Here is a 26,798-nt window from a genome sequence, read left to right as displayed (position 1 = left end):
ATGTCTCTGGTAATAGGTATATCCCAGAAACAGACCTTCAATCTAAATTTTTGGGTGCAGTTATGGGGATGGTCAAAATTTTTTCCTGAGTCTTTTGGGCCTTGATTGTTTTCAGCTGGAAATAATCTGCACACTAAGGAGACATTTTGGAGTAGCAAATTCTGCTCCCCCATGGTAGTCATGCCAACTTTGCTCTGTGTTTGTGGTGAACATTATTTAGACCAGTCAATGCAGTATCTTACAATAGATCATTTTCAACTAAAATTTTCTCTTCAGACCATTTCTGTTACATAATGAGGCTATTTCATTTGCTTAGTTTAGTGATTAAAATGGACTTTTGGTCTAGTGGTTATATTCATTTTTATTATTTGATTTGATCAATTCTGTTTCTCACTTGAAAATTGCCTAAGAAAGTAATGCTCTTTGATTGATGCAAATGTTGGCAAAGAGTCCCAGATTTTTTCACAAGGGTATAGAAGAGATTATTTTTTCACTCTTACCTTGTTTGTGTGTGTGTATATGTGTGTGGATTATGTAAGACAAGAGTCTATCCTTCTCAAGCTATATCTCGCGAAAGGTACATAATGCTTAAAAAAGGAAAAAAAGCAACGATGACATGATATCCATTAGATCTGATCATAACACTCATAACACTTTTTTATAGATGTATCCAAAGTCCTGTTATTCCACTGAAGTAAAGTCAAAAGCAATTGTTTAAAAGCATATGTAATTCAGTAGGGAGCCAAGAAATGCCTCTGTCTGTACATAACTTTTTCTTCCATTCTGCTCTGTTTAACTATGAAAGCAATTAATTTGTTAAAGAGTGGGAAGACTGCTCTAAAATATATATCTCCTTCTGACCCCTGGAATCTCTGAGCAAGTCATTAGACTCCACAAATGACTCCCATGTGTAGCTCTTCTCTCAGCCGCAATGTTAGGTTTGTGTAACTATTCAGTTAATGCCAGTCTCCCCTGGCCATGAGGCTGTATGCTTGGTGAGGGCAGGGACCATCTTTCATTGCCTGTTGTTGTTCCCAGCACTGGCTTAGTGCTTGGCATGTAGTAACTGCTCAGTGATTACTTGTTAAATGAACTTTATGCCATATAAAGTACTTTGGAAAAAGAGGATAATCACCCTTTGTTTGACTTAGTCTTCCTCTTTCTATTCATCTTATATACCAAAGACTATTCATCTTCTATACCAAAAATTGCTAGACATATCTGGTTTTCAAGTAGAGTGTTATATGTAAAAATGTTTTAAGTCATTCAGAGAAACTGCAGACTAAAAATCAAAGTTAATTTGTCATATTATCAAGTGTAAAATTACTAAAGGCTATCTGCTATTTGCAATCATTTTTCCCAAAAATATTCAAAAAATTGAGAAACTTTATTAAAGTTCACAGTGTTGCCATGAGGTAAGTATTGCTTTTCAGGCTGCAAAGGACATGTCTCCTACTCTATAGAAAAGATTATTTGGTTATGTTGGTTGTTGGATAAGTAGGTTTTCTTGGGTGTATGATGTCTAACTTAGTTTCACGAATGTTTAGAGAAATCAGTAAGTATAAAAAGCATTATAACCAAGAGCATCATTTATTTGCCATCAAAAAGAGATGATCTATGAATGAATCACAATTTCACCAAAACAGTAATTGAATTTCATATGAAGTCTGAGTTGAGACACTGTATAGAGATGCTATGAGGGTCTGTATCTAGAGTGAGCTATCACCTAAGAATTTGGTAACTGATGTACATAAAGAGTATCATGGGCCTGCATCCTAATTATGTGTGGTTAACAGTTCATTTGTTTGTGGGATTTTTTAAGTGTAAATTACCGCTGTGAAAAGCAACATCAATAGAACATTTTAGAGTCTGTAAGGCTCTACAAACTGAAAGGAAGAATAGAACTTTGGAGCAAGAACCTCTCTCCATCATCCAGATTGCTCCTTAGGGAGCACTGAGGAGGCCAGTCATAATTAGTTCGGAACTTGTTTCTGAACAGGATTCTGGAGCCACTTCTGCCTGGGAGAAAACTGCCTAAAGACGTTAAATGATTATAAGCATCTAAACCAAGATTTTTTTTTTAAAGCATGTGCATAAGATAGCAAGCATACTTCCTTCAAAATGTCCTATGTTTTTTCCATTTCCATCATTTATTAATCCCCCAAAATAACTTCAGTTCAGTTCAATGCAGTTCAGTCGTGTCCGACTCTTTGCAACCCCATGAATCGCAGCACACCAGGCCTCCCTGTCCATCACCAACTCCCAGAGTTCACTCAGACTCACGTCCATCGAGTCAGTGATGCCATCCAGTCATCTCATCCTCTGTCGTCCCCTTCTCCTCCTGTCCCCAATCCCTCCCAGCACCAGAGTCTTTTCCAAAGAGTCAACTCCTCGCATGAGGTGACCAAAGTACTGGAGCTTCAGCTTTAGCATCATTCCTTCCAAAGAACACTCAGGGCTGATCTCCTTTAGAATAACTTCAGTGTGTGCCAAATGACCCATTCTGTTGCTTGCAAGGTCTGACATAATGTAGAACCTGACAGAGAGGACACAAGGTGAAGCGGAGTCCTGAATGACTTCTTTGAGGTTTTTGTTGTTTTGTTTACTTTTCTGTCATGTTAAAGAAAAAGCCCAAAGGAAAACAGAAGTCACTGTGATAAATTTATTGTATCTTCATATTTCATTATAGTTGTCAAGAGTTCTTGCCAAGTAATGAATGTTAAGTAAACCAGAGCAACTATTGGATAAAGTGTGCTTCAGCTCCATTCACACTTGGCCTCAACTCAAAATATTCCCTTTGCTGACAGTTTTCTTCATTCTGTTAGTTGGATTATATAAAGTGGGTAGAGGCAGGGATGCCAACCTTGTACTTTTCCTTAATTGTGTGTGTGTGTGTGAGAGAGAGAGAGAGAGATAGATTGGTGGGATCATTTCAGTTTTATTTTAAATTTGCACTTTGGTATTGTTCAAAATGTACTAGTTTCCTCTATGATACAGGGCTTTCAGGGGTTTAGCCGAATTAGAAGACAGCTAATCAAAGTTGCAAGATGTAAAGGAAATAATCCTTTACAAACTTAAATATGGATCAGAATGGAGGGAGAGGTGTGGTTGAGATGATTTTCAAGGGGGAAGATGAAAGTTTAGTGACTGATAGGATAATAGTCACCGTTAGTTTCCATGCTTCAAAGAGCTGGCCTGTCAACCATCTCTCTTTTTCTCTCACTTCTGGAATCAAGTAAATGAGGGGGAAGGGGATGAGGAGGGAGTGGCCCTGAGCCTCCTCCAAATGAAGAATGGACCAGCAAGGCAGGCGGAAGCTACTATCATAACACCAGCTCCTTCTCCTGAAATGCTGTGTACTCTTGATGTATATATCAACAACTTGGAGCTTCAGTTCAAATAACCAGCTCCTTTATAACATTCTCTTTGATCACATTTGCCAAAGTGAGCTCACCTCCATCTACAGAATTAAGTCATGGTTTGGGGTGTGGTTTTTTTTTCTTCTTCTGCAAATCTTGCCAGATCTCAGTCCCCTGACTGGGGATTGAACCTGGGCCATAGCAGTGAAAGTGCCAAGTCCTAACCACTAGACCACCAGGGAATTCCCTAAGTCATGGTTCTTCAGTGAACCTCTATAAGGCTCTCTTTCTACCAGCTGTATATTTTCCCATCCCCCTTTCCAAAAAATAAAACAAACCCCAAAACAACAGTCTTTAAGCTGTATGACCTTACAAAAAGTACTCCACTTGCCTATTCTGGGTTTCTTAATATCCAGAAATGAACATAAAATCAGTAACGACCTCAGAGAGCAGTTTTGAGACTTATGTAAGTGAATCACTGTAAAGTGAACAGGGCAAGTCAAGAGGTGGGTCCTCAATAAATGTGAGAAGCTATTACTATTATTACTGCCTGGGGCCACCTGGTAACCACATATTCTATAGTTTTCCTCCCGAAATTTTACCTTTTCTTCAACATATTGATTGATGCATCCTATGCCTGGTGGCTCAGTGGTAAAGAACGTGCCTGCCAATACAGGAAATGTGGGTTCTGTCCCTGGTTCGAGAAGATCCCCTGGGGAAGGAAATGGCTACCTGTGCCAGTATTCTTGCCTGGGAAATCACACAGACAAAGGAGCCTGGCGGGCTATAGTCCATGGCGTTGCAAAGAGGTAGACATGACTTAGAGACTAAACAACAATGTGCAAACTACAGTGAAAAGTATTGCCAAGCACACAAAAATCCCCAAGACACAACCACCTGACCTAAGGAACTTGCAGTCCTTTGGAAGAAGTAAAACAAATCACTTTAACAAGAATCCTTAAAAATCATAAGCACTTCTACAGAGAGTTCAAAAGACAGATAAATCAGTGATTTCCCCCAAGCCAGCATGATTATATGGATTCTCCTGAGGAGAGTGCTATTTAGAAATATTGATTCCCAGATCCCAGCCCTGAATGAGTAAATCAGAATCTCTGGTTTGAGGACTTCCCTGGTGGTTAAGTGCAAATTCAATCCCTGGTCAAGGAGCTAAGATCTCACATTCCTCGTAGCCAAAAACCAAGACATAAAACAGAAAGGGTGCTGTAACAAATTCAATACACTTCACAAATGGTCTAAAAAAAAAAATCTTAAAAAAAAAAGAATATCTGGTTTGTAGCCAAGGAAATGCAAGTGATTTTAATGCTCATCCAAGTGAGGAATCCCTAGAACAGTCACACAGAGGTAGACATCAAGGCTTTCTGTTGAAAGCAGTCTAGGCCAGGAATGGGGACACTTTCTAAGAGTCAGAATGAAGCAGGAGTGATGTTACTTAAAAGTCATGAGACTCTTTCTACTCAGTGACTTAACCTTCTCAATAAAGTAGGAAATAAAGTCCTCAACTGAGAATGAGACGGGTAAATTTGGTAAAGGGTTGGACACATATGGGGGCTTTCCTGGTGGCTCAGATGGTAAAGAATCTGCCCTCACCACAGGAGACCTGGGTTTGATCCCTGATTTGAGAAGGTCCCCTGGAGAAGAGCATGGCAACCCACCCCAGTATTCTTGCCAAGAGAATCCCCATGGACAGAGGAGCCCGATAGGCTGCAGTCCGTGGGGTCACAAAGAGTCAGACATGACTGAGTGACTAAGCACACTTGGACACATATGGAGAAGATTGGAAGAGTTGCCATGGGGATGTGTTACAGGGATAACTAAAGCTGAATTAAGCTGAGGGTCTATTATGTTGCCATATTTCTTACTGAATTTCCAAGTCCAGTATACACCTTGGCTAAGGTCATACTTTTCAAGCCCCCAAAAGTTCATACAAATGAAAATGGACTGGCATTGCAAATACAGACACATTTTTAATATTACTAACAATAAGATAAGTATTGTGAATTCTGAGTATCAATTGACAATTTGGTTTCTTCTAGCTAGTATAAAATCTAAAAAACTGAGCTCAGGAAATGTCTAGGATTCAGATTCTCATAAATAACAACAGATCTCCCCATTGTGCTCTCTGTTGCTTTGTGGCTGGCATCTGAATATATGAACTCCCTAAGGGTGAGAATAAGACTTCATAATTAAACTTACGTTGGTGTTGCTTTTCATGTATTTTTCTTTTTGGCGAGCGAACTATTTTATTCCTCTCATTTTTCCACATCAAATTCTCAGTGCTGTAATGGGCCTCCCACAGTTCCAGGCAGTTATTGGTTCTTGGGGGGAAAGGCTCCCGTGGTATTATTGATGGCAGCCTTCGTGGGAAGGACAGTGATTTACTGTGTTGCTCCCTGTACAGCTGTGAATTTGCTGCACGGTGATGGCCTTCAGTGGGCCCCTCGGTCTCAACTTGACAAGAAACCTAGGGAGTGATCTAGTCCTATTGAAATGAAAGTGTCCTCACCCCAAATCATATTCTGCCCCTCAAACTAAAACCAGGTCAATGAGAGGTTGGTAGAAACATGGTTAAGAACATCATGAATGATGACCCTGAAATTGAGACTGTCCTTGCTGTCTCCACAGGGCCTCTGATCCCTGGCTTGGCCTCCTAAAAGCTTCATGCTGTCTCCCTCACCACCTTCCCATTTTCCTAGGCTTTTCACAGCTGCCTGCTTTGTCACCACGGTCTCAATACTCCACACTTTAGCATTCTGCTTCTTTTCTTGGCTAAAAGATCAGAATGGGCATTGGACCCTAAGCAGCCCTGAGGGTTTGGACTTAGTCCTTGTCTGTGTCGGTGCTCAGTTCTGAAAAGGCAAAGTGGACGCCTAGAGCAGGTGGACTCCACAATGTCATCGTAGAGGCTCCACATGAGTCTTTATAATGATTATAATGACAGCTACCCTGCGTCGAGAGCTTAATACATGTCAGATGACATGCTGAGCACTTTGCATAAACAATACAACTTAAGATTGGAGTTATTTTGTTTAAAAAAAATTGAAGCTCAGAGAGGGCATGTCACTTTGCCAGTACCAACACAAGAGGTAATGAAATGAGGATTCCACTCGTTTGTCTAACTCATACTTTCAACTGCTACACTCCTGCCTTCCAGAAATCTCAGCCCAGAAATTTTTTCCCTTCCTTCACATGTCCCAAACCCTTATCTGTATGTCACCGTCATTCTTTAACTTCTCTTCGATCACCAATTATGAATTACGTCTATGCTTTTCACACACCTGCATATTTACAAATAGTTTTGGAGTTAGAATTCATATCATCCACTTATTTGTGCCACTGAAACACCCTAGTGTATCAGTATCCTCAGTTTGTTACAGGGATCTTATCCATAAATAAAAGTGATAAGACCACCATGGGGTGGACGGAGATGACGGGAGAGACTGAATATTTACCACTGATCTCAAGGGGATGCTGGAACCCATTGCCATAATTTATTAGGTATCCTCTCTTAGGATATTGTTTGCCCCCTCCTTCCCATCTGTATATTTACAGGCAGCCTTTGCCCAGAGCTGAAAGAAAAGAGGATCCAAATATTAACAAGAAAATTCAGAAACCTAGGAACTCTGCCCTGTGATCTTAGGTAATGATGAGTGACAAGAATAGGCAACATCCTTGCTCCTCTTTCTTCTGCACTCTACCTGAGATGTTGACCCCAAAACCAGCTTATCTTGTTCATGCATCCTAGACTAATTCTCATGTACGAAAGGTCCTGGGGGTTCTCCAGAGCTCTGTAAACCACCGCTGAGACTCACTGAGAGGTATGTGGTGTTTAATGTAACAAGGACTCTGGAAGCAATTCTTAGATCTTAATTTCATCTGATTCGTATTGCAGGTCATGCCTCACTGTGAGAACTAGAGATGTGCACAAATGCTCTGTTTCTGTTATGACTCCAGGAAAATCACTTCAGGGCACCCTTCCTTTAGCCTTGTAAAGTGTAGCCTCTCCTAGAAAGTAAGCCAACAAGAGTGTAAATAACCATGGAGTGGATCTGTTCCTCACAGTACCCTTGTTGCTATGGTAGTATGCCTCTTTATTGTGTGTGGAATGCCGTTACTTCCAGTGAACTATATAGATTGAATTTTAGCTTGGTGATCCCTTTATCATAGGGTTTTATCCTTTTTATTCACCTAGAAGTGAATAGACACAGCATAGAATCCAGTACTGGTAAAGAATCTTCACAATCCTACCTAAAAGCCGATGAGATCCCTGAGAAAAAAGATCATGACCAGGGGTCAGGTTCCATCCCTGGTTGGGGAACTTAAGATCCCGCATGCCATGCAACCAAAACAATCAATCGAGACATAAGAGCAAACATTTTCACGATGGAACCTGAGCCCCCTGTAGTGAAAGTGCAAAGTCTTAACCACTAGACGGCCAGGGAAGTCCCAATGTGTGCTTTTAATTAACCTAAGACAACTGATATTTTAGAATATGATCCCAAATAACTAAAAATTTAAAAAAAAAAAAAAAAAAAAAGAATCTTCACAATCTGCCAATATTCTGATGAATTTAGTTGCTTAAAAATATAACTGGCTATCCAAACATGGGTAAGTACCCCAAGGATCTTAGAAATATCTCACATCCCCACTTAGCTAGGTTGTTTTCATTTCTAATTGGATTTAGAATAGATATGAAAGGTTGATTATGTCAGATTTGGGGTAGAGAAATAGCAGGCTTTGCAAATGCTTCCATTTAGTACATTACGTACACACAGTGTTACAAAACCTCTTTTTGCCTGAAGAGACTAGCCACACAGTCCCTCTCACAATTGTTATCAGAATTGAATGACACTCAATTTTTATCAAGCCTCTTCCCTGAGTTATTGAAGCCTCCCATAATATCATTAAGTGAGTAAACATCGTCGTGCATAAAGCTCTTGCTATTATGGAAAATAACAAGCAGCTCTCATGAGCTTGCACGGGAGCTGTGGGTGTCCACCTCCCTATCACAGCAGCAGCATATACACCCCATTTCATTTTATCTAGACACCTAGACTTGTGGAAAGATAGACTTTATATTTATTGGCAAATTTTCTTTCTAATAACTGCTGAAAACTTCACTCCAGTAAGCAGTTAGTCCTGCTGGTTGAAGAAAATAGATACATTATCTGAGGTAATAGATAAGTCTCATTAAGAAGATGGAATAGACTAATTCCCAGCATATCTCCCATGCGTGGGAAAACTAAATTGTGAAATAGAGCAGTAACACATCAATTATCCTTTCTGCACAGAATTAGAGTCTCACTGCTACATAGCTTATTATGTAATTTTTTTATAAATTACCATTTACATCAGAGTATCACTGCTGCCTCAAAAAAAAAAAAAAAAGACAGCAGTCATCTATTCAAATAAGGCTTATCCTAAAACTACTTAAGGAATCCAAGTGTTCTTTAAATCCAAGTATTTAAAATGTATGTTCTTATTTATTAACATGTGCCCAAAGAGTATTTAGTATTAGCCTAAAAACAAATGCCACATATCTGACTATATTACACTTTGAATGAAAATTGGCTACCACCACCTAAAGTGAAGCTAGCTGTTAGGATTCAAAATAAAGGTTTTGGAGATCCTGTGTTGAATAATGATCTAGAGTCAGTTTTAGGTAGTCTCTCCCTTTTTCTCGGTTTTGTCATAACGATGATCATACGTGATGAATTACTTGAAACAATTTCACTTCTTGAGCAGTTTAAATATCTCCCTTACACTTGTTTACACTACTTTTATTTGCAAATATTTTTACATGGCTATAACCCCCCCAGGCACAGAAATTTCACATGACAAGAGTTACATTAATAGAGGTTTATAAATAAAAACCTTATTTAATAAAGTAAATGATTGAGGACTTGTTTGTTTTAATTTGTGGGCTGTGTAATAAAAACAAAGTAATGACAGTAGAAATGTTCTGCAAATTATAAAGTGATATTTTAAAGAAGAAAGATATTTTTATGTAAGATGTTTTAAAACATCTTAAATATTGATAGGGAGAGAAGAAGCAGCATAAATTCTGCAGGTTCTGAGACTGAAACCAGTTTGATCCCAATCATGATTCAGAAGGAAAAGGGGCAGACTTTCCAGAATTGGAAGAGCAACTGAATAAGAAAGGTGTTCTTAAGTGACAATCATAGTCTGAAACACGACGCTGGCTACTGTGCTGTGTTTCACAACCCATGTGCATTAGTCTGCCCAGGCTGCTGTGACAAAATACCACACACTGGGTTGCTTGATCAGCAGAAGCTTATTTCTCGTGGTTCTGAAGGCTACAAGTCCCAGATCAAGGTACCTCTAAGGTAGACTTCATTATGAGGTCTCCTAGACAACACTGACCCAAAAGTTTGTCCCTACAGTGCCCATCATTCCCAAACCAAGCTTTGGTGACCCTTAGTGTCTTTCACTACACTGCCCTTTGGGATCACATAATCACACTGCAGCTCAATCATACAGTAGTGTAATTGCAGATAATCATCCAAGAAACAGTTTGGGCTTTTATTTTCCCCCCATTTATAGAAATATAGCATGTTCAGGCTCCTGATAGAAAGAAGTTAGAAAGTAGAATTCATTTTCTAAAATGTTTAAAATGGAGAGCCTCATTATTTTTCTGTGGTTCTTGTCTTTTGAGAAAACTTTATGTTACATGACTATCTTAATGCTCTCTACTTTAAAAAATTGAAGGCAATTTCCAGAAGAGCTGGAATAATGCTAAATATAACACATTACACCTATAAAGTTTGAATAATTTTTAATCCTTTAGATTTTCCATCTATGAAAAATATGGGTAAAATGCAGTAAAATTATTTTTTTTAAGTTGTACTTTTATCAATGATCTAATTCTTGGCTGAGAATGTTATATGCTGAATTTATCCACCAACTTTAATACAAATATACCTTGAGGATTTTTAAGTATATGTCAATATGCAACCTCTAAGTTGCTGTTGCTGCTGCTAAGTCATGTCCGACTCTATGTGACCCCATAGATGGTCCCTGAGGTTCTCCAGGCAAGGATACTGGAGTGGGTTGCCATTTCCTTCTCCAATGCATGAAAGTGAAAAGTGAAAGTGACGTTGCTCAGTCATGCCCAACTCTTAGTGACCCCATGGACTGCAGCCCACCAGGCTTCTCTGTCAATGGGATTTTCCAGGCAAGAGTACTGGAGTGGGGTGCCATTGCCTCTAAGTGAAGCATCATAAAAGAACTAGCATGGGTAGCCATTCCTTTCTCCAAGGGATCTTCCCAACCCAGGAATTGAACCCAGGTCTCCTGCCTTGCAGGCAGATTCTTTACCATCTGAGCTACCAAGGAAGTGCCAGTTATTAAAGTACCTACTACTAAAACAGGTCTTAGAGAAACAACTTACTTCTATATATTTAAGTTGTTATTCAACTTACAAAAACTTCAGTGTTTATGAAAATATTCATGAAAATGTTTGCTTGTTCAAAAGTTTCCTTTTCCATCATCTTGTCTCCTAGGCTATGCCAAAGAAATATATCACAGCTTTATCCTTTTATACACAATGCAAATATCAAGATCCCACTTACTTTAAGGTTTAGTTGTCAGACTCAAAGACATGAAAATATTCATGAAATGTATACAATACACTAAGCAAAATAAGTTTGACTTTATGACCCTTTTCATAAAGAGGCATTTGAAAGGTCTGGATGAGAAGATTTTTTATTGCCTGAAGAGGGACTGTAAGCAGAGATGATCACTGCCAGTTTCTCACTGCAGAAAGAATTTTCCCCTTTACCCTATAACCTAAATATCACAGTGAGCTTAAGGATGATGCTGACATTTTAAAAGATCACCCAAAGTGTTCTCTTTCCAATTGCAATTATGCCCTCTATCTCAGTGGGAGCCATTGTCAAGGGTCTTTTCAGCTCTCCAATGTCTTTCTGGCTTGCTTTCATTATCCTGATTATCTATTCATTTGCCGCCCAGTACTCATTTTATGAAAGATCATGTCTGCCATTTCTGTAATGAGTGCTTGACTTTTACTGCCAGCATAAACACATAAAATATATAATAATTAAAGTTCACTAGTCACCAAAGTCTTGAGATCCATCATGTTACTAATTTGATTTTTCAAGCAATTGCTTCACTGTGAACAAGACTGGTTTTGCCCCCTTAGACAGTACAAGAGGTGGGAGGAGATGACTCTACCTAGAGAAAGCGATTTTAATGAGCATCATATATGTCAACTTTAAGGTTCATCTTCAATCAAATAGCGTGTCTATATAAAGTATGATTATTCTTAGCCACAACAAAAATCTCATCAGTATGGGAACATAAAATTAAGTGTTAAAGTTTAAAATGCACAGTTTTCAAAACAGTTAAATGTTATTCAATAAGTATTATACCCTTGGTAGGCTGTTGTTTAAGGAAAATTTTCAGTGAGTTAATGACCACAGAAGTTTGCCTAACATAAATAGAAACTTCACAACATGTTGACCTATGAGTAAGGACTTACTTATTTTGAACACACTGCCTCATTTTGATAACATTGGCAAAGTCCCTGAAGTGCCTCATAATAATGAATTCATCTGACGTTTATTCTAATCACAGAGAGATTAATGAACTCATGTGATATTCATGGAGCTCTCTTGGGACAACAAGATGTGTTACACAAACTGTAATGTTTGTTAATGGATACAATGGAATACATGTTATCCAAGGCACTTGAGTAGTCAAATCCTCAGCTAATAAAGTGCCTGGAAATCAAGAGGCAGCTTCCAAATATACAGGTTTTCTTTAGGGATGCCAGAAATCTTGACGGCAAATTCAAAAACCATGCAGAAATCAGAAGACCCAAGTTTGAGAGCTGGCTGCATCACTTAACAGCCTTGCAACCTTAGGAAATTTTCTTCATCTCTTAGTCTCAATCTCCTCCGTTTTAAAATGAGAACTTAATAACATCAGACTTCTGAAGGTCTTAGAAAGAACAAGGAGTAAGGCAGGGGGAGGGATCGATCAATCATTCAATCAGTCACTATAATTCCTCCCTCACAAAGTTATTTTAAGTAAATCAAATGATAGGCAATGTTTTTGTTAAGTGCTTTATAAACTTTGCAGCCTTGTGCATGCATTTATTATTGTTGTTCCTTTGGAAAATAGGTCTTCTGGATCAATTTACACCTTATTTCCCATACACAGAGAAATGGATGCCTTAGTTACTACATAAGGACATTGAACACTGCTTCCTTAATAAGAAAACAAGATCTGACCAATTAAAGATTTTACCAAATTACATTCCTCAAATTAGAAAGTAAGATAACAGATTTCAACCAAGACAGGAAACTCCTCTTTTTATGCAGGTCTCCGATATGCAGCAGTCTTCAGCAATAACTGAGCTTGTAATTAAATCCAGCCCTGTTGACTCGGCCCTGTAGTGGGGAGGTGGGCAGGTCACTTCATCTCATGGGCAGGAGTTAAAAGTGATCTCATGGCCCTGAGCCCTTCTGGCCGTGCTTTCATTCTCATTTATTGTCTGTAGTAACTCTTTACCAACCCTGAAAAAATTCTCATTAGTTTACAGTATTTCTACTCATGAATAATTAAACAGCATTTTTATATCTTTTGATTAAAAGAGACAGCACCTTTTCTGCCTCATTCAATTGTCTTTCCCATTCTTGGTTAATCATGGTCACTTCCCTGGTATTTCTTTTAGTGGTATAATATCTGTTCATATCTCTTTGACTTCAGTTGCTCCAGTTGCCTGGAAGATGAATCAGCAAATGTTGACTCAGTCAACAAATACTACATGATCTTGAATAATTAAGGCAGTCAGTCTTGGAACCTGTATGGCCCCAGTCTCAGGATAAATGTTCAGACGTATGTTTTAGGATAATCAGAAAACCAGGGATATCCAAAATTCACTTGAATTCTTTCTCAACATGGTGGGATACAAAATCAATACATGATAGCTCTGTATTCATTTAAAGACACACATATATTAACAGCAAGCATTACCACTTATTCTCATATGTAAATATACAGTCTAAAGAAATGGAATGAGTCAAAAACTCTGGTTTTAAAATGGTCTCTGATGCTTTCTAATGATGTGACTTTGGCCAAAGCAATTAAGCCCTCTGAACTTCAACATCTTCATCAGTGAAGTGGAAACGTGTTGGCTTCATGGAGTTATTTGCTGTGGGGTTTCTAAAGCAGTCAGCAATTGGAACCATCAAGCCAAACCTGTCTTGGGTCTGTTTCTGAAACTACAAAGGCAGAGTTGAGTAGCTGCAATGGAGACCGTGTGGCCCTCAAAGTCTAAAGCATTAACTATCACGCCCCTAACACAAAAGTTTTGCTGGCCCCTGCTCTGCATGCATACTCAATTGTATCCGACTCTGCAACCCCATGGAGCCCACAAGGCTCCTCCATGGAGTTCTCCAGGCAACAATACTGGAGTAGGTTGCCATCTCCTACTGCAGGGGACCATCCCGACACAGACACTGAACCCACATCTCTTGTGTCTCCTGCACTGGCAGGTAGATTCTTTACCTCTGGGCCACCTGGGAAGCCCCAACCCCTGCTCTGAAAGGGGATGTTTGTGAATTCATTTGAAATGCTGTATTTCCATCTATGATTTTAGGCAATCTCAGTGGATTGAATAAGCAACTGGCATTTAATTCAACTAACTGGAAGAACTAGTTAATAAAGTTCAATAAACAAAAGAAATCCTTCCAATAGCCTCCTTTAGGCTATTGGTATTACTGAGCTATTAAATGTTATCAATAAATATTTGTTATATCTAATACTTCTAACTGATCGTTTAGAGATTTAACTTTAAGAAAAATCGACCAATGTCTGATTCACAGGAAGTTGAATTTGTTTTTACAACTCTGATCTTTAAATAGCAATAATAAACATGCCAATTAGAGGGTCGCTCCACTTAATCGAATGCTAAATCTGAGTCTTTGATAAGTGTTTTGGCTTTAGTCCAAGTTTACCTATATTTTCCAAGACCGTATCTAAAGAAGCGATGGATGAATGAGAAACCTTTTGAGCTCCCATTTTTTGAAAAATCGTCTGCATGCTATTGTTAATCCTTTCTCAGTATCCATAGAGAGGAAAAATTTGTGAACATGCAGCAAATGATTTAAAGTGTGTGTGTGTGTGTGTGTGTGTGTGTGTGTGTATGTGACTCTTTGGGACCCCACGGACTATAGACTCTAGCTCGCCAGGCTCCTCTGTCCACGGGATTTTCCAGGCAAGAGAAGAATACTGGAGGAGGTTGCCATTTCCTACTCCAGAGGATCTTCCTGACCCAGGGATCAAACTCACATCTCTTGCATCTCCTGCATTGGCAGATGGATTCTTTATCACTAGCGCCATCTTTTCCAAGTCAAAATAGATGTACTTGCTGTGTCAAAAAAATACTTTTTTTTTCAGTTATTCCCAAATTTCTTTCTCAGTTACAAATAACATTGACATTAATAAGAGACTCCTAAATGTATTTTTAATTTGGTTACATCAAACTCATAAGTATGTAACAAATAAATGTTTTGAGATGTTAAAAGATGTATTTTCATCCTCACCAATCCCTGTCTCCGAGTTGCCTCAGCGCTTCCAAATTGAGGAAATGGCGGGAGGTATCAGCCGTGATGTAGCTATCATATGGCTTCTATCATTATGTAGCTAAAATTCCCTTTTACTGTGGTGAAATGCCAAGAAAGTTTTAGTCCTGGGGGATAAGAAGGATATCCAGGGAATCTGTACCTCTTCTGGCCAGGGGTTTCCAAGAGAGGGAAAGGGAAGGGAAAGGAAATGGGTAAGCGGAGAGACAGACGTCTGGTGGATGAAAAGGCACAAGAGTAGAGGGCTCGACAGTTTCCTTCCCATTAGAGTTTTCTTATTTTTTGTTCAAAACATTCCTTTTTAAAAAATTTTTAATTGGAGTATGATTGCTTTACAATATTGTATCAGTTTCTGCTGTCAGTTTAGTTCAATCGCTCAGTCGCGTCCGACTCTGCAACCCCATGGAACGCCAGGCCTCCCTGTCCATCACCAACTCCCAGAGCTTGCTCAAACTCATGTCCGTTGAGTCGGTGATGCCATCCAGCCATCTCATCCTCTATCGTCCAACCTTCTCCTCCTGCCTTCAGTCTTTCCCAGCATCAGTTCTTTTCCAATGAGTCAGTTCTTCGCATCAGGTGGCCAAAGTATTGGAGAATCAACTTTAGCATCAGTCCTTCCAGTGAATATTCAGGATTGATTTCCTTAAGGATTGACTGGTTTGATCTTGCAGTCCAAGGGAGTCAGGAATCTTCTCCATCACCACAGTTCAAAAGCGTCAATTCTTCGGCATTCAGCCTTCTTTATAGTCCAACTCTCACATCCATACATGACTACTGGAAAAACCATAGCTTTGACTATACAGACCTTTGTCGGCAAAGTAATGTCTCTGCTTTTTAATATGCTGTCTGGGTCTGTCATAGCTGTACAAACATAGCTAGTTTCTGCTGTACAACAACAAGAATCAGCTATTAATACATATATCCCGTCCGTCTTGAGCATCCCTCCCTCCCTGTGTTTCTTAGGGGTGCTCTCTGGGCCCCTTGGGCTCTGCACCAACAGAGAAGACCCTCAGATGTTTGAGATGCCACGGCCACACTGTCAGGAGAAAGCAGAAGTTCCACCTTCATTCCCAGGCCTCCCTTCCTCCCATGTGGGAGCAAAGTTGAGGAAGAGCACATAGACCACCCTTGGGACCCCCAATGATGACAAGGTGACACTAGAGTAGTGTCTAAAGGACTACAGAATAGTCAGGGGCTGGATGAAGAAAAGGGTAGAAGCTGAGAAAGGTTTTAGCATGTCAGAGGCTGGGTGAGTAGAGAGGAGGCTACACACCTTAGAGAAGCTGAGAAAGACGTTAGCCAAGTTTAACAGACTCAACACGCTTCCCTGGTGGCTCAGTGGTAAAGAATCTGCCCACAATGTGGGAGACATGGGTTCAGTCCTGGGTTGGAAAGATCCCCTGGAGAAGGGAATGGCAACACTCCAGTATTCTTGCCTGGAGAATCCCATGGACAAAGGAGCCTGGTGGGCTGCAGTCCATCGGGGTCACAAAGAGTTGAACATGACTGAGCGTGCATGCATGTGCGCGCACACACACACACACACATACATGCACACACACATGCACACACACGCACACACACACACCACACACACACCAGACTTGCTGCCTTGGCTGACTTTAGCAGCAGTCACCGTGAGTCAGTATCTAACAGCTGGGCCCAGCTGCAAGGAATCTCAGAGGAGAGCTGCCAGGACAGGGACAGGGACCAGCAAGAGGCCGGCAGCCCCTCACACCAAATACCCACATAGGAGACATAATGTCATCCCCCATGATCCCTGATGCCATCTTGGAAAAGACCAAAGGAACCGAGAGGAATGGGGAAGATGGAGTAATTCATTCAAGTAAATTGAGCTGAAGCTAGAGACATGTTAAATTATTAGAGCAGATTAAATTTTAACTCCTAGAGCTAATTTTAGTTTGGTTCCCACTGCTCAGCAGGCCCATTCCTCCTTAGGAAAATCAATTACGTTCTAGAGAAAAGCTGTATTTTTTTGTACACCCAAATTGTAGCATGAATAAATTTGCAATCATGCTACAATTATATTGTGTGATTTGAAGGAACATATTGATGAAAATTTTCCTCGGAGTCTAACACATCTCTGAAACTAAAAGAGATGGGTCTTCTCCAAAGAGTTGCATATTAGAGGCTGTATCAGAGAAGGCAATGGCAACCCACTCCAGTACTCTTGCCTGGAAAATCCGATGGGCAGAGGAGCCTGGTAGGCTGCAGTCCACGGGGTCGCGAAGAGTCAGACAGGACTGAGCGATTTCACTTTCACTTTTCACTTTCATGCATTGGAGAAGGAAATGGCAACCCACTCTGGTGTTCTTGCCAGGAGAATCCCAGGGACGGGGAGCCCGGTGGGCTGCCGTCTTTGGGGTCACACAGAGTTGGACACAACTAAAGCGACTTAGCAGCAGCAGCAGCAGCAGAGGCTGTGTAGGGTAACAAAGGGGAAAGTACTGGGGGACAGACCTGAGTTCTGGCCCCAACTGAACAATTTACTCTGTGTCAGTCAGTAAGAAAATCATTTAATCTCTACAACAGTGCTTCCCAACAGATGTGTCTTAGATGATGCACAGAATATTGCTAAAATATCGATCCCTTCAGCCCTCAGGACAGCCAAGGCATGGCCTGCAGTGGCTGGAACCCTGGCATTTTTACCTCTGGCTGCAAAGAGCCTCTGATGACCATAATATGTAAATGAGCCTCTGATGACCATAATATGTAAATTATTTCGTGTGTGTTGAATGTGATGATTTGGGAGTATGGCTGTTCTCTCTGGTTCAGTTTCCTCATCCATAGACTGAGTGGAGGGAAGCAGAGACAATAAACGATGTCTTCGGTCTTTGGGGAGCTTCTCTGGTGTCTCAGATGGTAAAGAATCTGCCCACAGTACAGAAGATCCAGGTTCAACCCCTGGTTCGGGGAGATACCCTAGGGAAGGGCATGGCAACCTACTCCAGTGTTCTTGCCTGGAGAATTCCATGGACAGAGGAGCCTGGTGGGCTACAGTCCATGGGGAATCAAAGAGTCAGACATGACTGAGCAACTAACACATTCACTTTCAGTCTTTTTAGTTTAGTAGTTTATACTTCTGTGAACACGAGAGGGAAATTCCAATTGCAAAAGAATCACAGAAATTCCTGTGTACATAGTCTAAAAAAAAAAGAAATCCTGCCTTTATTCTTTTTAATTTCTGATTACCCCTAAATTCTTTCCCAGCAGAAGCAACGAAAAAGTCAGCTGTCCTCTAACCAGTATCTTTTTTAAAGCTCAGCAGGAACCTAACAAAATTAGAAAGGACACTATAGACTACTATAGTTGTCAAAGGCAAAATTGAAGTTACCTATGCAGGATTAGAAATTTGCATCTGTCTCTCAGCAACCTGTTCTTTCACAAATATATTAATCTGAAAATCAATTTCTAGAGTAGTGATGAAGGATGTTAAGTGGTCAATAATTAATGCAATTCTCACACACAAATGAGGTTGTTATCTTCAAAGTAAGTAAAAAGCTTTTCAAGATAAATGCCTCAAACCTGCGGAGTATTTTTATTTGAATATGAAAGAAGGCTGTTTTGCCTTCTCCCTGAAATTTGCACACTTATATCAATAATGCAAGCAGGATTGATCTGTTAGCCGTTTTCAGATTCAAGTGAAGTTTTATGGACTTCTGAGATTTTTCTGTTCAATGAGATCACAAATGCTTTCATACTTTGGACAAAAGAAGGGAATGCAGTATTCTTGTCTGTGGATCATGAATCATACACTGATCATCTGGGAATATAATTCGCCATTAAGAAGATGTACCCGAACAGGGTCAGAGAAAGAATGGTTGTCACACATGCTGGCAATCATAATTCTAGCTTTTGAGGTTTGGTAGCCTACTAAGTCCCAAGCAATGAACAAGATGCTTTTGTTTATGGTCTCATTAATTCTCGACATAACTCTCCAAAGTCAGCATGTCATCACTCTGCAGTAAAATGGCAGGAATTTTCCTGACTACACTCCAAGAAGAGGTTTTAGGTATCCAATCATCACAGTCTAAGATCTAACTTTGTTTTCATTAATTTAAGTGTTTACAGCGCCAAAAAGTTTATACTTGCACGTTTCAAACCCACAGGTTAACTGTGAGTGGTTCTTTGCTCTCTACGAGCAAAGACTGCCATCTTGTGGAAATTTCACATATAACACGAACAATGATTCCATGGGACTAAACTTTTTGCACTAGAGGTTTGCAACTAGATTTTTGTGTTATTACACACAGGAAACATCAGTGTTACTTATAAATAAATGGCCAATCTCTCCTTTAAGTGTGATTTTTAAGTCTCTTTTAAACATGCCAGACCTTTTGAAGCTTTGAAAAACAGAATCTTATTAATTGTAAGGACTCATCCCATCATTCTTTAAGGCAGTGCATTAGATTTTGCTAAACTGTCTTTACCTAATCCTTAAATAGTTTTCAGATGCTTACATCTTTCCTTTTCTCCTTTGCTTTTCGCCTCTCTTCTTTTCACAGCTATTTGTAAGGCCTCCCCAGACAGCCATTTTGCTTTTTTGCATTTCTTTTCCATGGAGATGGTCTTGATCTCCTGTCTCCTGTACAATGTCACGAACCTCATTCCATAGTTCATCAGGCACTCTATCTATCAGATCTAGGCCCTTAAATCTATTTCTCACTTCCACTGTATAATCATAAGGGATTTGATTTAGGTCCTAACTGAATGGTCTAGCGGTTTTCCCTACTTTCTTCCATTTGAGTCTGATTTTGGTAATAAGGAGTTCATGATCTGAACCAGAGATCCAACCAGTCCATTCTGAAGGAGATCAACCCTGGGATTTCTTTGGAAGGAACGATGCTAAAGCTGAAACTCCAGTACTTTGGCCACCTCATGCGAAGAGTTGACTCATTGGAAAAGACTCTGATGCTGGGAGGGATTGGGGGCAGGAGGAGAAGGGGACAACTGAGGATGAGATGGCTGGATGGCATCACTGACTCGATGGACGTGAGTCTGAGTGAACTCCGGGAGATGGTGATGGACAGGGAGGCCTGGTGTGCTGCGATTCATGGGGTCTCAAAGAGTCGGACACGACTGAGCGACTGAACTGAACTGAACTAAATAGTTTCAGTTATATAATAGGAAGGAAAGTGTAGTATAACTGTTCTGAGGGAATTTCCAAGATCATTGGATTGTGTAGGAAAAATGTATAGCAGCACTCTCGGCTTAGAGAACACTTCTGTTTCCTCAGAGCCCTGTAATCCAGGTCAGTCTGTGTTCCTGGAATTTACTGTGGGCTGGTCAGAGCCTGACTGAGGAATTCTATGGCCCAGTTTGTCTGCATATCCCCAAAGACAGGGTCTTCTGCAATGCCTCAGTTACCTGTGCTTTATGAGAACAACCAATACAGATATCTTTGCGATGTGATGGTACTTGAAGGTGCATAGAGAAGTCTCTTTTCTTTTTTCTCTAACTAGAGTGTGTGTGGAAGGTTAACTTTTTTTTTTTTTTTTGACTGGCCTGGGTCTTCACTGCTTTGTGCAGGCCTTCTGTAGTTGCAGCATATGGGCTCTAAGGCACATGGGCTTGAGGAGTTACAGCTCACAGGCCGAAGAGTACTCAGGCTTCAGTACAGTGCTTGGGCTCTGGATCATTGGCTAAGTAGTTGTGGCTCACATGCTTAGCTGATCTGCAGGATGTATAATCTTCCCAGACCAGGGATCGAACCCATGTTCCCTGTATGGGCAGGCAGATTCATATCAACTGCACCACCAGAGAAGTCCCAGAAGTCTGTTTTTTTCCCCCTCAATAACTCCTACTACCAGTTTGCTGAAACTAAAAAACTCCTACCACCAGCTTGCTAAACCTGAAAAATTCTAGTTTTAAACACATTCTTTAGACTTAATAGAGGCCCTTTACTCTTATGGGACTCAAAATGGGTGATATAGAATATGTATATCTCAATGATTATTTTTAAAACCGAGTTATTTTCCAGGTGTTGGAATAATAAGGACACATGATAAGTGGTACAAGATACCACTAAGAAGAAAGAGTAAGCAATAGTCCTTTCCTTAATGAATATGTGAACGAATGAAAGAATAAATTAGCATGAATTGAGCACTGAAATGATTTCAGTGTTGCCCAGGGCATGCCAGCTGAAAGTACAGTTGTTTAATGTAAAGTTTGTACCCAACGCAATGCCTGAAGTGAAATCACTATTTAGATATTTATTGAATAAATAGATGAATCAGTGGAAATGGGATAAATTAGAAAGTAGGATTAATGATAAGAAATGATATGTAGACTCTGGAGGTAGGGTTCATTTACCAAAAACTCTGTTGAGCATATTCAGTCCATAAATACATGCTTGCTCCATGAGGGTAAGGGAAAGAGGCTCAAGAAAGTAGGTAGATATTGTACAATCATGGCTGATTTACATTGTTATGTGGCAGAAACTAACATAATATGTAAAGCTATTGTCCTCCAATTAAAAATATATTTTTAAAAATTAAATTTAAAAAAATTTAAATTAAATTAAAAATAAGTAAATATATGCCTGCTCCATGTTGGGAAGTATGGAAGATGGTGAGTACATATTCTTGGAGGGGAACAGACATTAATCAAGTAACCACAAATAATTACAAATGATGATAAGTGCTGTCTGTGAAGGAAAACTCTTCCACTTCCACAGACACTGACCAATATCGTGTGGCAGGAGTAGAAAGACAGGGAAATTTGGGGGCTCATTTGGTACTCAGATATGTTCTCATTAAGAAGATGCTGTTGTGGTTTCTTTTCCTTTTTACAGGTACCTATAAATCCACATTTAAGAAGAAGTTATTTCTTTTATGGATGACTGTTTTTTCTTTCAATATATTCAGTAATGCCCTGACTACCTAGTGTCTTTAGGTAGGCAAATACCTACAGTGTCAGTTTACTAATGGTATCTGAATGATATTCATAGATAAGCCAAGCAAGCAACTTTGAGGATGTGGGAGATGGTGCCTCACAGGCCCACAGAGAGTTGCTCCTATGACTCAAGCAACTATTTCCCAAGTGTATTCCTCAAAATTTTAGCTCTAAAGAAAATAAGAAAAGGGGGATGAAAGTCTTATAAATTCAGGAAATGCTGGAGTAAACAAAAATCATACACATTTTCTTTTCTACAGGTCTTCTCAAAGCCTTTAATAGGCTACCTAATTTTGGTAAATTTCCAGGAGAGTTGCTCAGAGTTGATGGCCACAAGATCCTTCCCCCCCCCCACCCCCGCAGAAACCCTCTAGGCACTAGGGTCCCTTGGAACACACTTTTGGAAATTCTGGAAAAGCAAATGACCTTATCTGGGATGGAGGCTGGAATAAGGGTGAAATAGAATCCATTAACACTCATAATCATTTTAGTAAATTCACATTTACTGCCCTTTTTGAGCAACACTCTAAAGCAACAGAACTTTAGGCCCATCAATTTCATAAGGAAGCTGTCCAAGTTGTGAGGGACACTCCAATGCAATGTTGATCCCACAGTGTCAGCAGGGGGCACCAGGGGTGAGGCTGTGGGCAAACCCAAAGGTAGATGACAGAGATGTAAGTCAGAGAAAGACAAATATCATATGATATCACTTATTTGCGGAATCTTTAAAAAACGGTACAAATGAACTTATTTACAAAATAAAGACTCACACACATAGAGAACGAACTTTTGGTTATGGGACAGGAGGGGAGAGGTGGATAGTTTGGGAGTTTGGGATTGACATGTACACACTGCTATATTTAAAATAATTAACCAACAAGAACCTATGGTATAGCATAGGAAATGCTGCTCAATATTCTGTAATAATCCAAATGAAAAAAGAATTTGAAAAAGAATAGATACATGTATATGTATATCTGAATCACTTTGCTGTACACCTGAAACTATAACACAACATTCTTTTGGAGTAACTGTACTCCAAAAGAAAATGAAAATTAGGAAATAAAGGCTTAACTCTCCATCGTAGCCCTTAGGGCTGGTATTACTCTTGTTTGCTGGTGCTACTGCTGCTAAGTCATTTCAGTCATGTACGACTCTGTGTGACCCCAGAGACAGTAGCCCACCAGGCTCCCCCATCCCTGGGATTCTCCAGGCAAGAACACTGGAGTGGGTTGCCATTTCCTTCTCCAATGCATGACAGTGAAAAGTGAAAGTAAAGTCGCTCAATCATGTCTGACTCTTAGCGACCCCATGGACTGCAGCCTACCAGGCTCCTCCGTCCGTGGGATTTTCCAGGCAAGAGTACTGGAGTGGGGTGCCATTGCCTCTTGTTTAGCTCTGGTTAAATGTCAATTATCATTAAGTTCATGCTTATAGACATGTGGGTGACATGAACAGATAAAAAAGGTGAATACATCACCGAAAGTGAGTTATTTCTTCCTTCCAGATTGGCTTAGTACTCTCTCTAAACTTTTAAGCAGCCTGTCCTCAGATAATACAAGAGCTGGGACAAGAGTACAATATGGGTCCACATATCCTAAGTCTGGGCTTCCCTGTGACTCAGACGGTAAGAATCTGCCTGCAATACAGAAGACCTGGGTTTGATCCATGGATTGGGAAGATCCCCTAGAGGAGAGCATGGCAATGCACTCCGGTATTCTTGCCTGCAGAATCCTAACTATAAGAATCAGGTTAAATTCTGCTAGATAAAATATGTCCTGTCCTCTTATCTTGATAAATATACCTTCATGACCCCTAGGGTGTCAGGTTTGGGTTTCTAATTTATGATCAGCTAAGAGTTCTGTGCTGATTCAGTGGCACAAGGAGTTGACCTCTGGTTCCCCTTCCACCCATACAGTGAGGGGTTCCCCACACAGAGGTGTGTGTGCCTGAGCTTGCACGTTGAACTCTGTTGGCCGCCCCCAAATACCACTGCGGAGACCTGTATGTACCCCTCGCTTTGAGACCTGCTCTCATAATCAGACATGGAAATAGGCCTTTATGGGCCCTGGCAGGGCTCTCTGAGCTGCCTGGGCAGGAAATGTCAGGGAACTGTGCAGATGGTACCCACTCTAGAACGCTCATGACCTTGGCCCTGACTGTTCTCACCCTGTGAGAATGGGCACAGCTGGAGGAGGGCCAGAGCTAGGCAAGTCTGAGGCAGAGCCCAAAGAGTATTTGGAATTGAGAGTAAAATCTCTATGAAAAGTATACATTTTAAAAGCTGCAGTCTTTGCAGCTACCCCCACCCCCATCCCAGACTCTGGAAGTGAGTAAAAGAAGAAAAAGGGTATTTCTTATTTGAATTTAACTACTTCTGAAAGCCTCTGGTCAACTTTTCTTCTTGTTCTCCAAGGTAAGATTATTTCGCCTTTGGCATTGAAAGGAAACTAGATCAGTTGTGTGAAAAACCCCAAATGATGTATTTTACCAACTTCAGACTTGTCCCAAGGCTTTCTCTCACACTGTGTTAAATAATAGAAGTCTGTTTAATTGAATCCCTTTGTCTGTAGCATATGCTGGGTGACATTATGCCAGCATCTTGCTCTAAGCAGCAAAACGTTCTTCGTAAAAGCATTAAGATTCAGAGCATCTTTCTGGATATAGGGTAGGAACACAGAACTGCAGCAGCTTGAAACCACATAAAAACAGTGCCTCTGAAATGTAATTGCAAAAACACATCACAACAAACCAGCGTGGGGGGTAGGTAATATTTAGGATTCTAAAATGAAATTTTTTTACAAAAAGAGGGGAGAGGGAAGACTATAAGAATGGAGGGAGGAAAGCATTTGTGGTACAAATCTTATCTAAAGAACTTAACTTTATAATGTTTTGCATGTCCTAACTTTCCACCCGTAGGCTAATCTATATGTTTACTTCCCCTTGACAGCCACCATCCTTTAGAGATGGGGTTATTGATGGATATATTGTGGACTGAGGCAGTTAACCAGGTCTGCAGTAACACATGATTGTGTGTTTCACCCCAAGGATCCTGGAGCTTCAGCAGAATGGTGACATGGACATTCTGAAGCACAAGTGGTGGCCCAAGAATGGGCAGTGTGACCTGTACTCCTCAGTGGACACAAAGCAGAAAGGAGGCGCCCTGGACATAAAGAGCTTTGCAGGGGTTTTTTGTATCCTGGCTGCTGGCATTGTCCTCTCCTGCTTTATAGCCATGCTGGAGACGTGGTGGAACAAGAGGAAAGGCTCCCGGGTTCCATCGAAAGAGGTACTTGATTGAAAGCTTCGGCACTATGTTGAGCGAACACGCGGGCTGTGTTTCCAGGGAGGGTCATCACAGGGAAGGGGATGGTGGTTGGGGGTGGGATTTGTTTCTTCTTTCCTTGAAGAATGAAAATAAACTTATGAAATGTAAAAATTGGTAAGATCAATACCAATTTGCATTTTTAAGACATCCCAGATCCATGAAGAGGAAACGATAGCATTTGAAAGACTGACAGTTTCATGAGCCATAATGGGCCTTGAAATTCTCCCGAATCTTAGAATAGACTAGGTCTATGATTTTCCTAAAGGCTGTGATTCCCTTGACCATTTAACAAAGACACTTATTATTTTATTTCAAGTAGCTGTTTAACTTATGGGTAAATTACTAGTGTCTCTGAGATTCAGCCTAAGAAATGCAGTGTTACAGTAAAATAGTCAGTTTTCTCTTCACTGCCAGGGACTGCATCCCTCTGTCTGCATGTAGACCTGAGAAGTGATCATATGTTTTCAACCCTTTGATGACTCTAAGCTTAACAAATCCATACTGTGGAATCATCTAGAATTCCATCTTTCATCTTTCCTCCTGGATCAGCTTTACTCCAGGGCCATATTAAAATTTTTCCAGAGATTTGAAAGAATAATTTCAGAGTTACATATATCTTTTAAAGTGCCCTGTGCTTTATTTTCATTTAAAAAAAAATGTGGGATTTATAAATTTTCAGAGACCATCTGAAGTTAAACTACTTGATTTATTTATCTTACTTCCACTGGATCAAAAGGTGAAAAAAATTCTTAATAATGAACTCATATTCACTAAAGCTTCACAAACTGAAATGAAAAACGACCTGAATTTGCTGAATAATTTGATTTGCTGGATAGTTTCAAAGAAAGACAGTTTTCTGTAACTAGACCTTGGCTAACTTATGCCTAAGTAAATCCTAAGAGGATCTGCTTTAAGGTCCAAATAAAAAAGACTTCTCATTTGCATGTGAATTTTTGCATGTCAATATATTCTTTCAAACAGATTGTTTCCTAAAATTTTCTAAGGATTGCTTCCTACCACCTTATACGAAAAATTGATCAGCACCATTTACAAGGAAAAGCTTGGCTCGGCAAAGATAAATTTTAGCTTCCTACCTGTCTGAGTGATCATACATTCTAAATTAGTGGGGTATAAACTAAAAATTAATCAGATTTTTCTGTAGTGTTTTCTTTGTGGAATAAACTTCTGGTATCTCTGCTGACACTGATTCAACGCCAAAGACCACATTAATGCAACATTATAGCCGAGACATCATAGTCTCAAAAATCTGAAAATTAAGGACTCCCCAAGCTCCTTATATTTTGAATTACTATACATGATATTAAATTTTTGCATTATTATATCTGTTGATGGATGACTACATTATAGTTGCTGTGGGAACCATAAAATTCTATCTTTCAACACTCTAAAGTCTCAGTGATAATATTGCATTAATGGATATTTTTATCGGATTTTGAAATGAGAAAGGAGAAGCAAAAACAGTGATGCACATCAAAATATTTTTCACTGAGGAGCACTTTAATTGCACAATGAAAAAAATACATCCTC

The 26,798-nt window shown here is 40.0% G+C and overlaps 1 protein-coding gene across 3 annotated transcripts in view; it reads left to right on the top strand.

Annotated features, from left to right (window-relative positions):
• Nucleotides 1-26,798, top strand: part of GRID2 (glutamate ionotropic receptor delta type subunit 2) — a 1,666,133-nt gene that overhangs the window by 1,598,650 nt on the left and 40,685 nt on the right. For all 3 annotated transcript variants that reach the window (XM_069593668.1, XM_069593665.1, XM_069593666.1), the window contains one exon: nucleotides 24,971-25,211. In XM_069593668.1, coding sequence (XP_069449769.1) covers nucleotides 24,971-25,211 — 241 coding nt within the window. The remainder of the gene's footprint in view (nucleotides 1-24,970; nucleotides 25,212-26,798) is intronic.

Source organism: Ovis canadensis, chromosome 6 (assembly GCF_042477335.2).
Source record: "Ovis canadensis isolate MfBH-ARS-UI-01 breed Bighorn chromosome 6, ARS-UI_OviCan_v2, whole genome shotgun sequence".
Lineage (NCBI taxonomy): Eukaryota > Metazoa > Chordata > Mammalia > Artiodactyla > Bovidae > Ovis > Ovis canadensis.
This window is presented reverse-complemented; position numbering and strand designations above follow the sequence as displayed.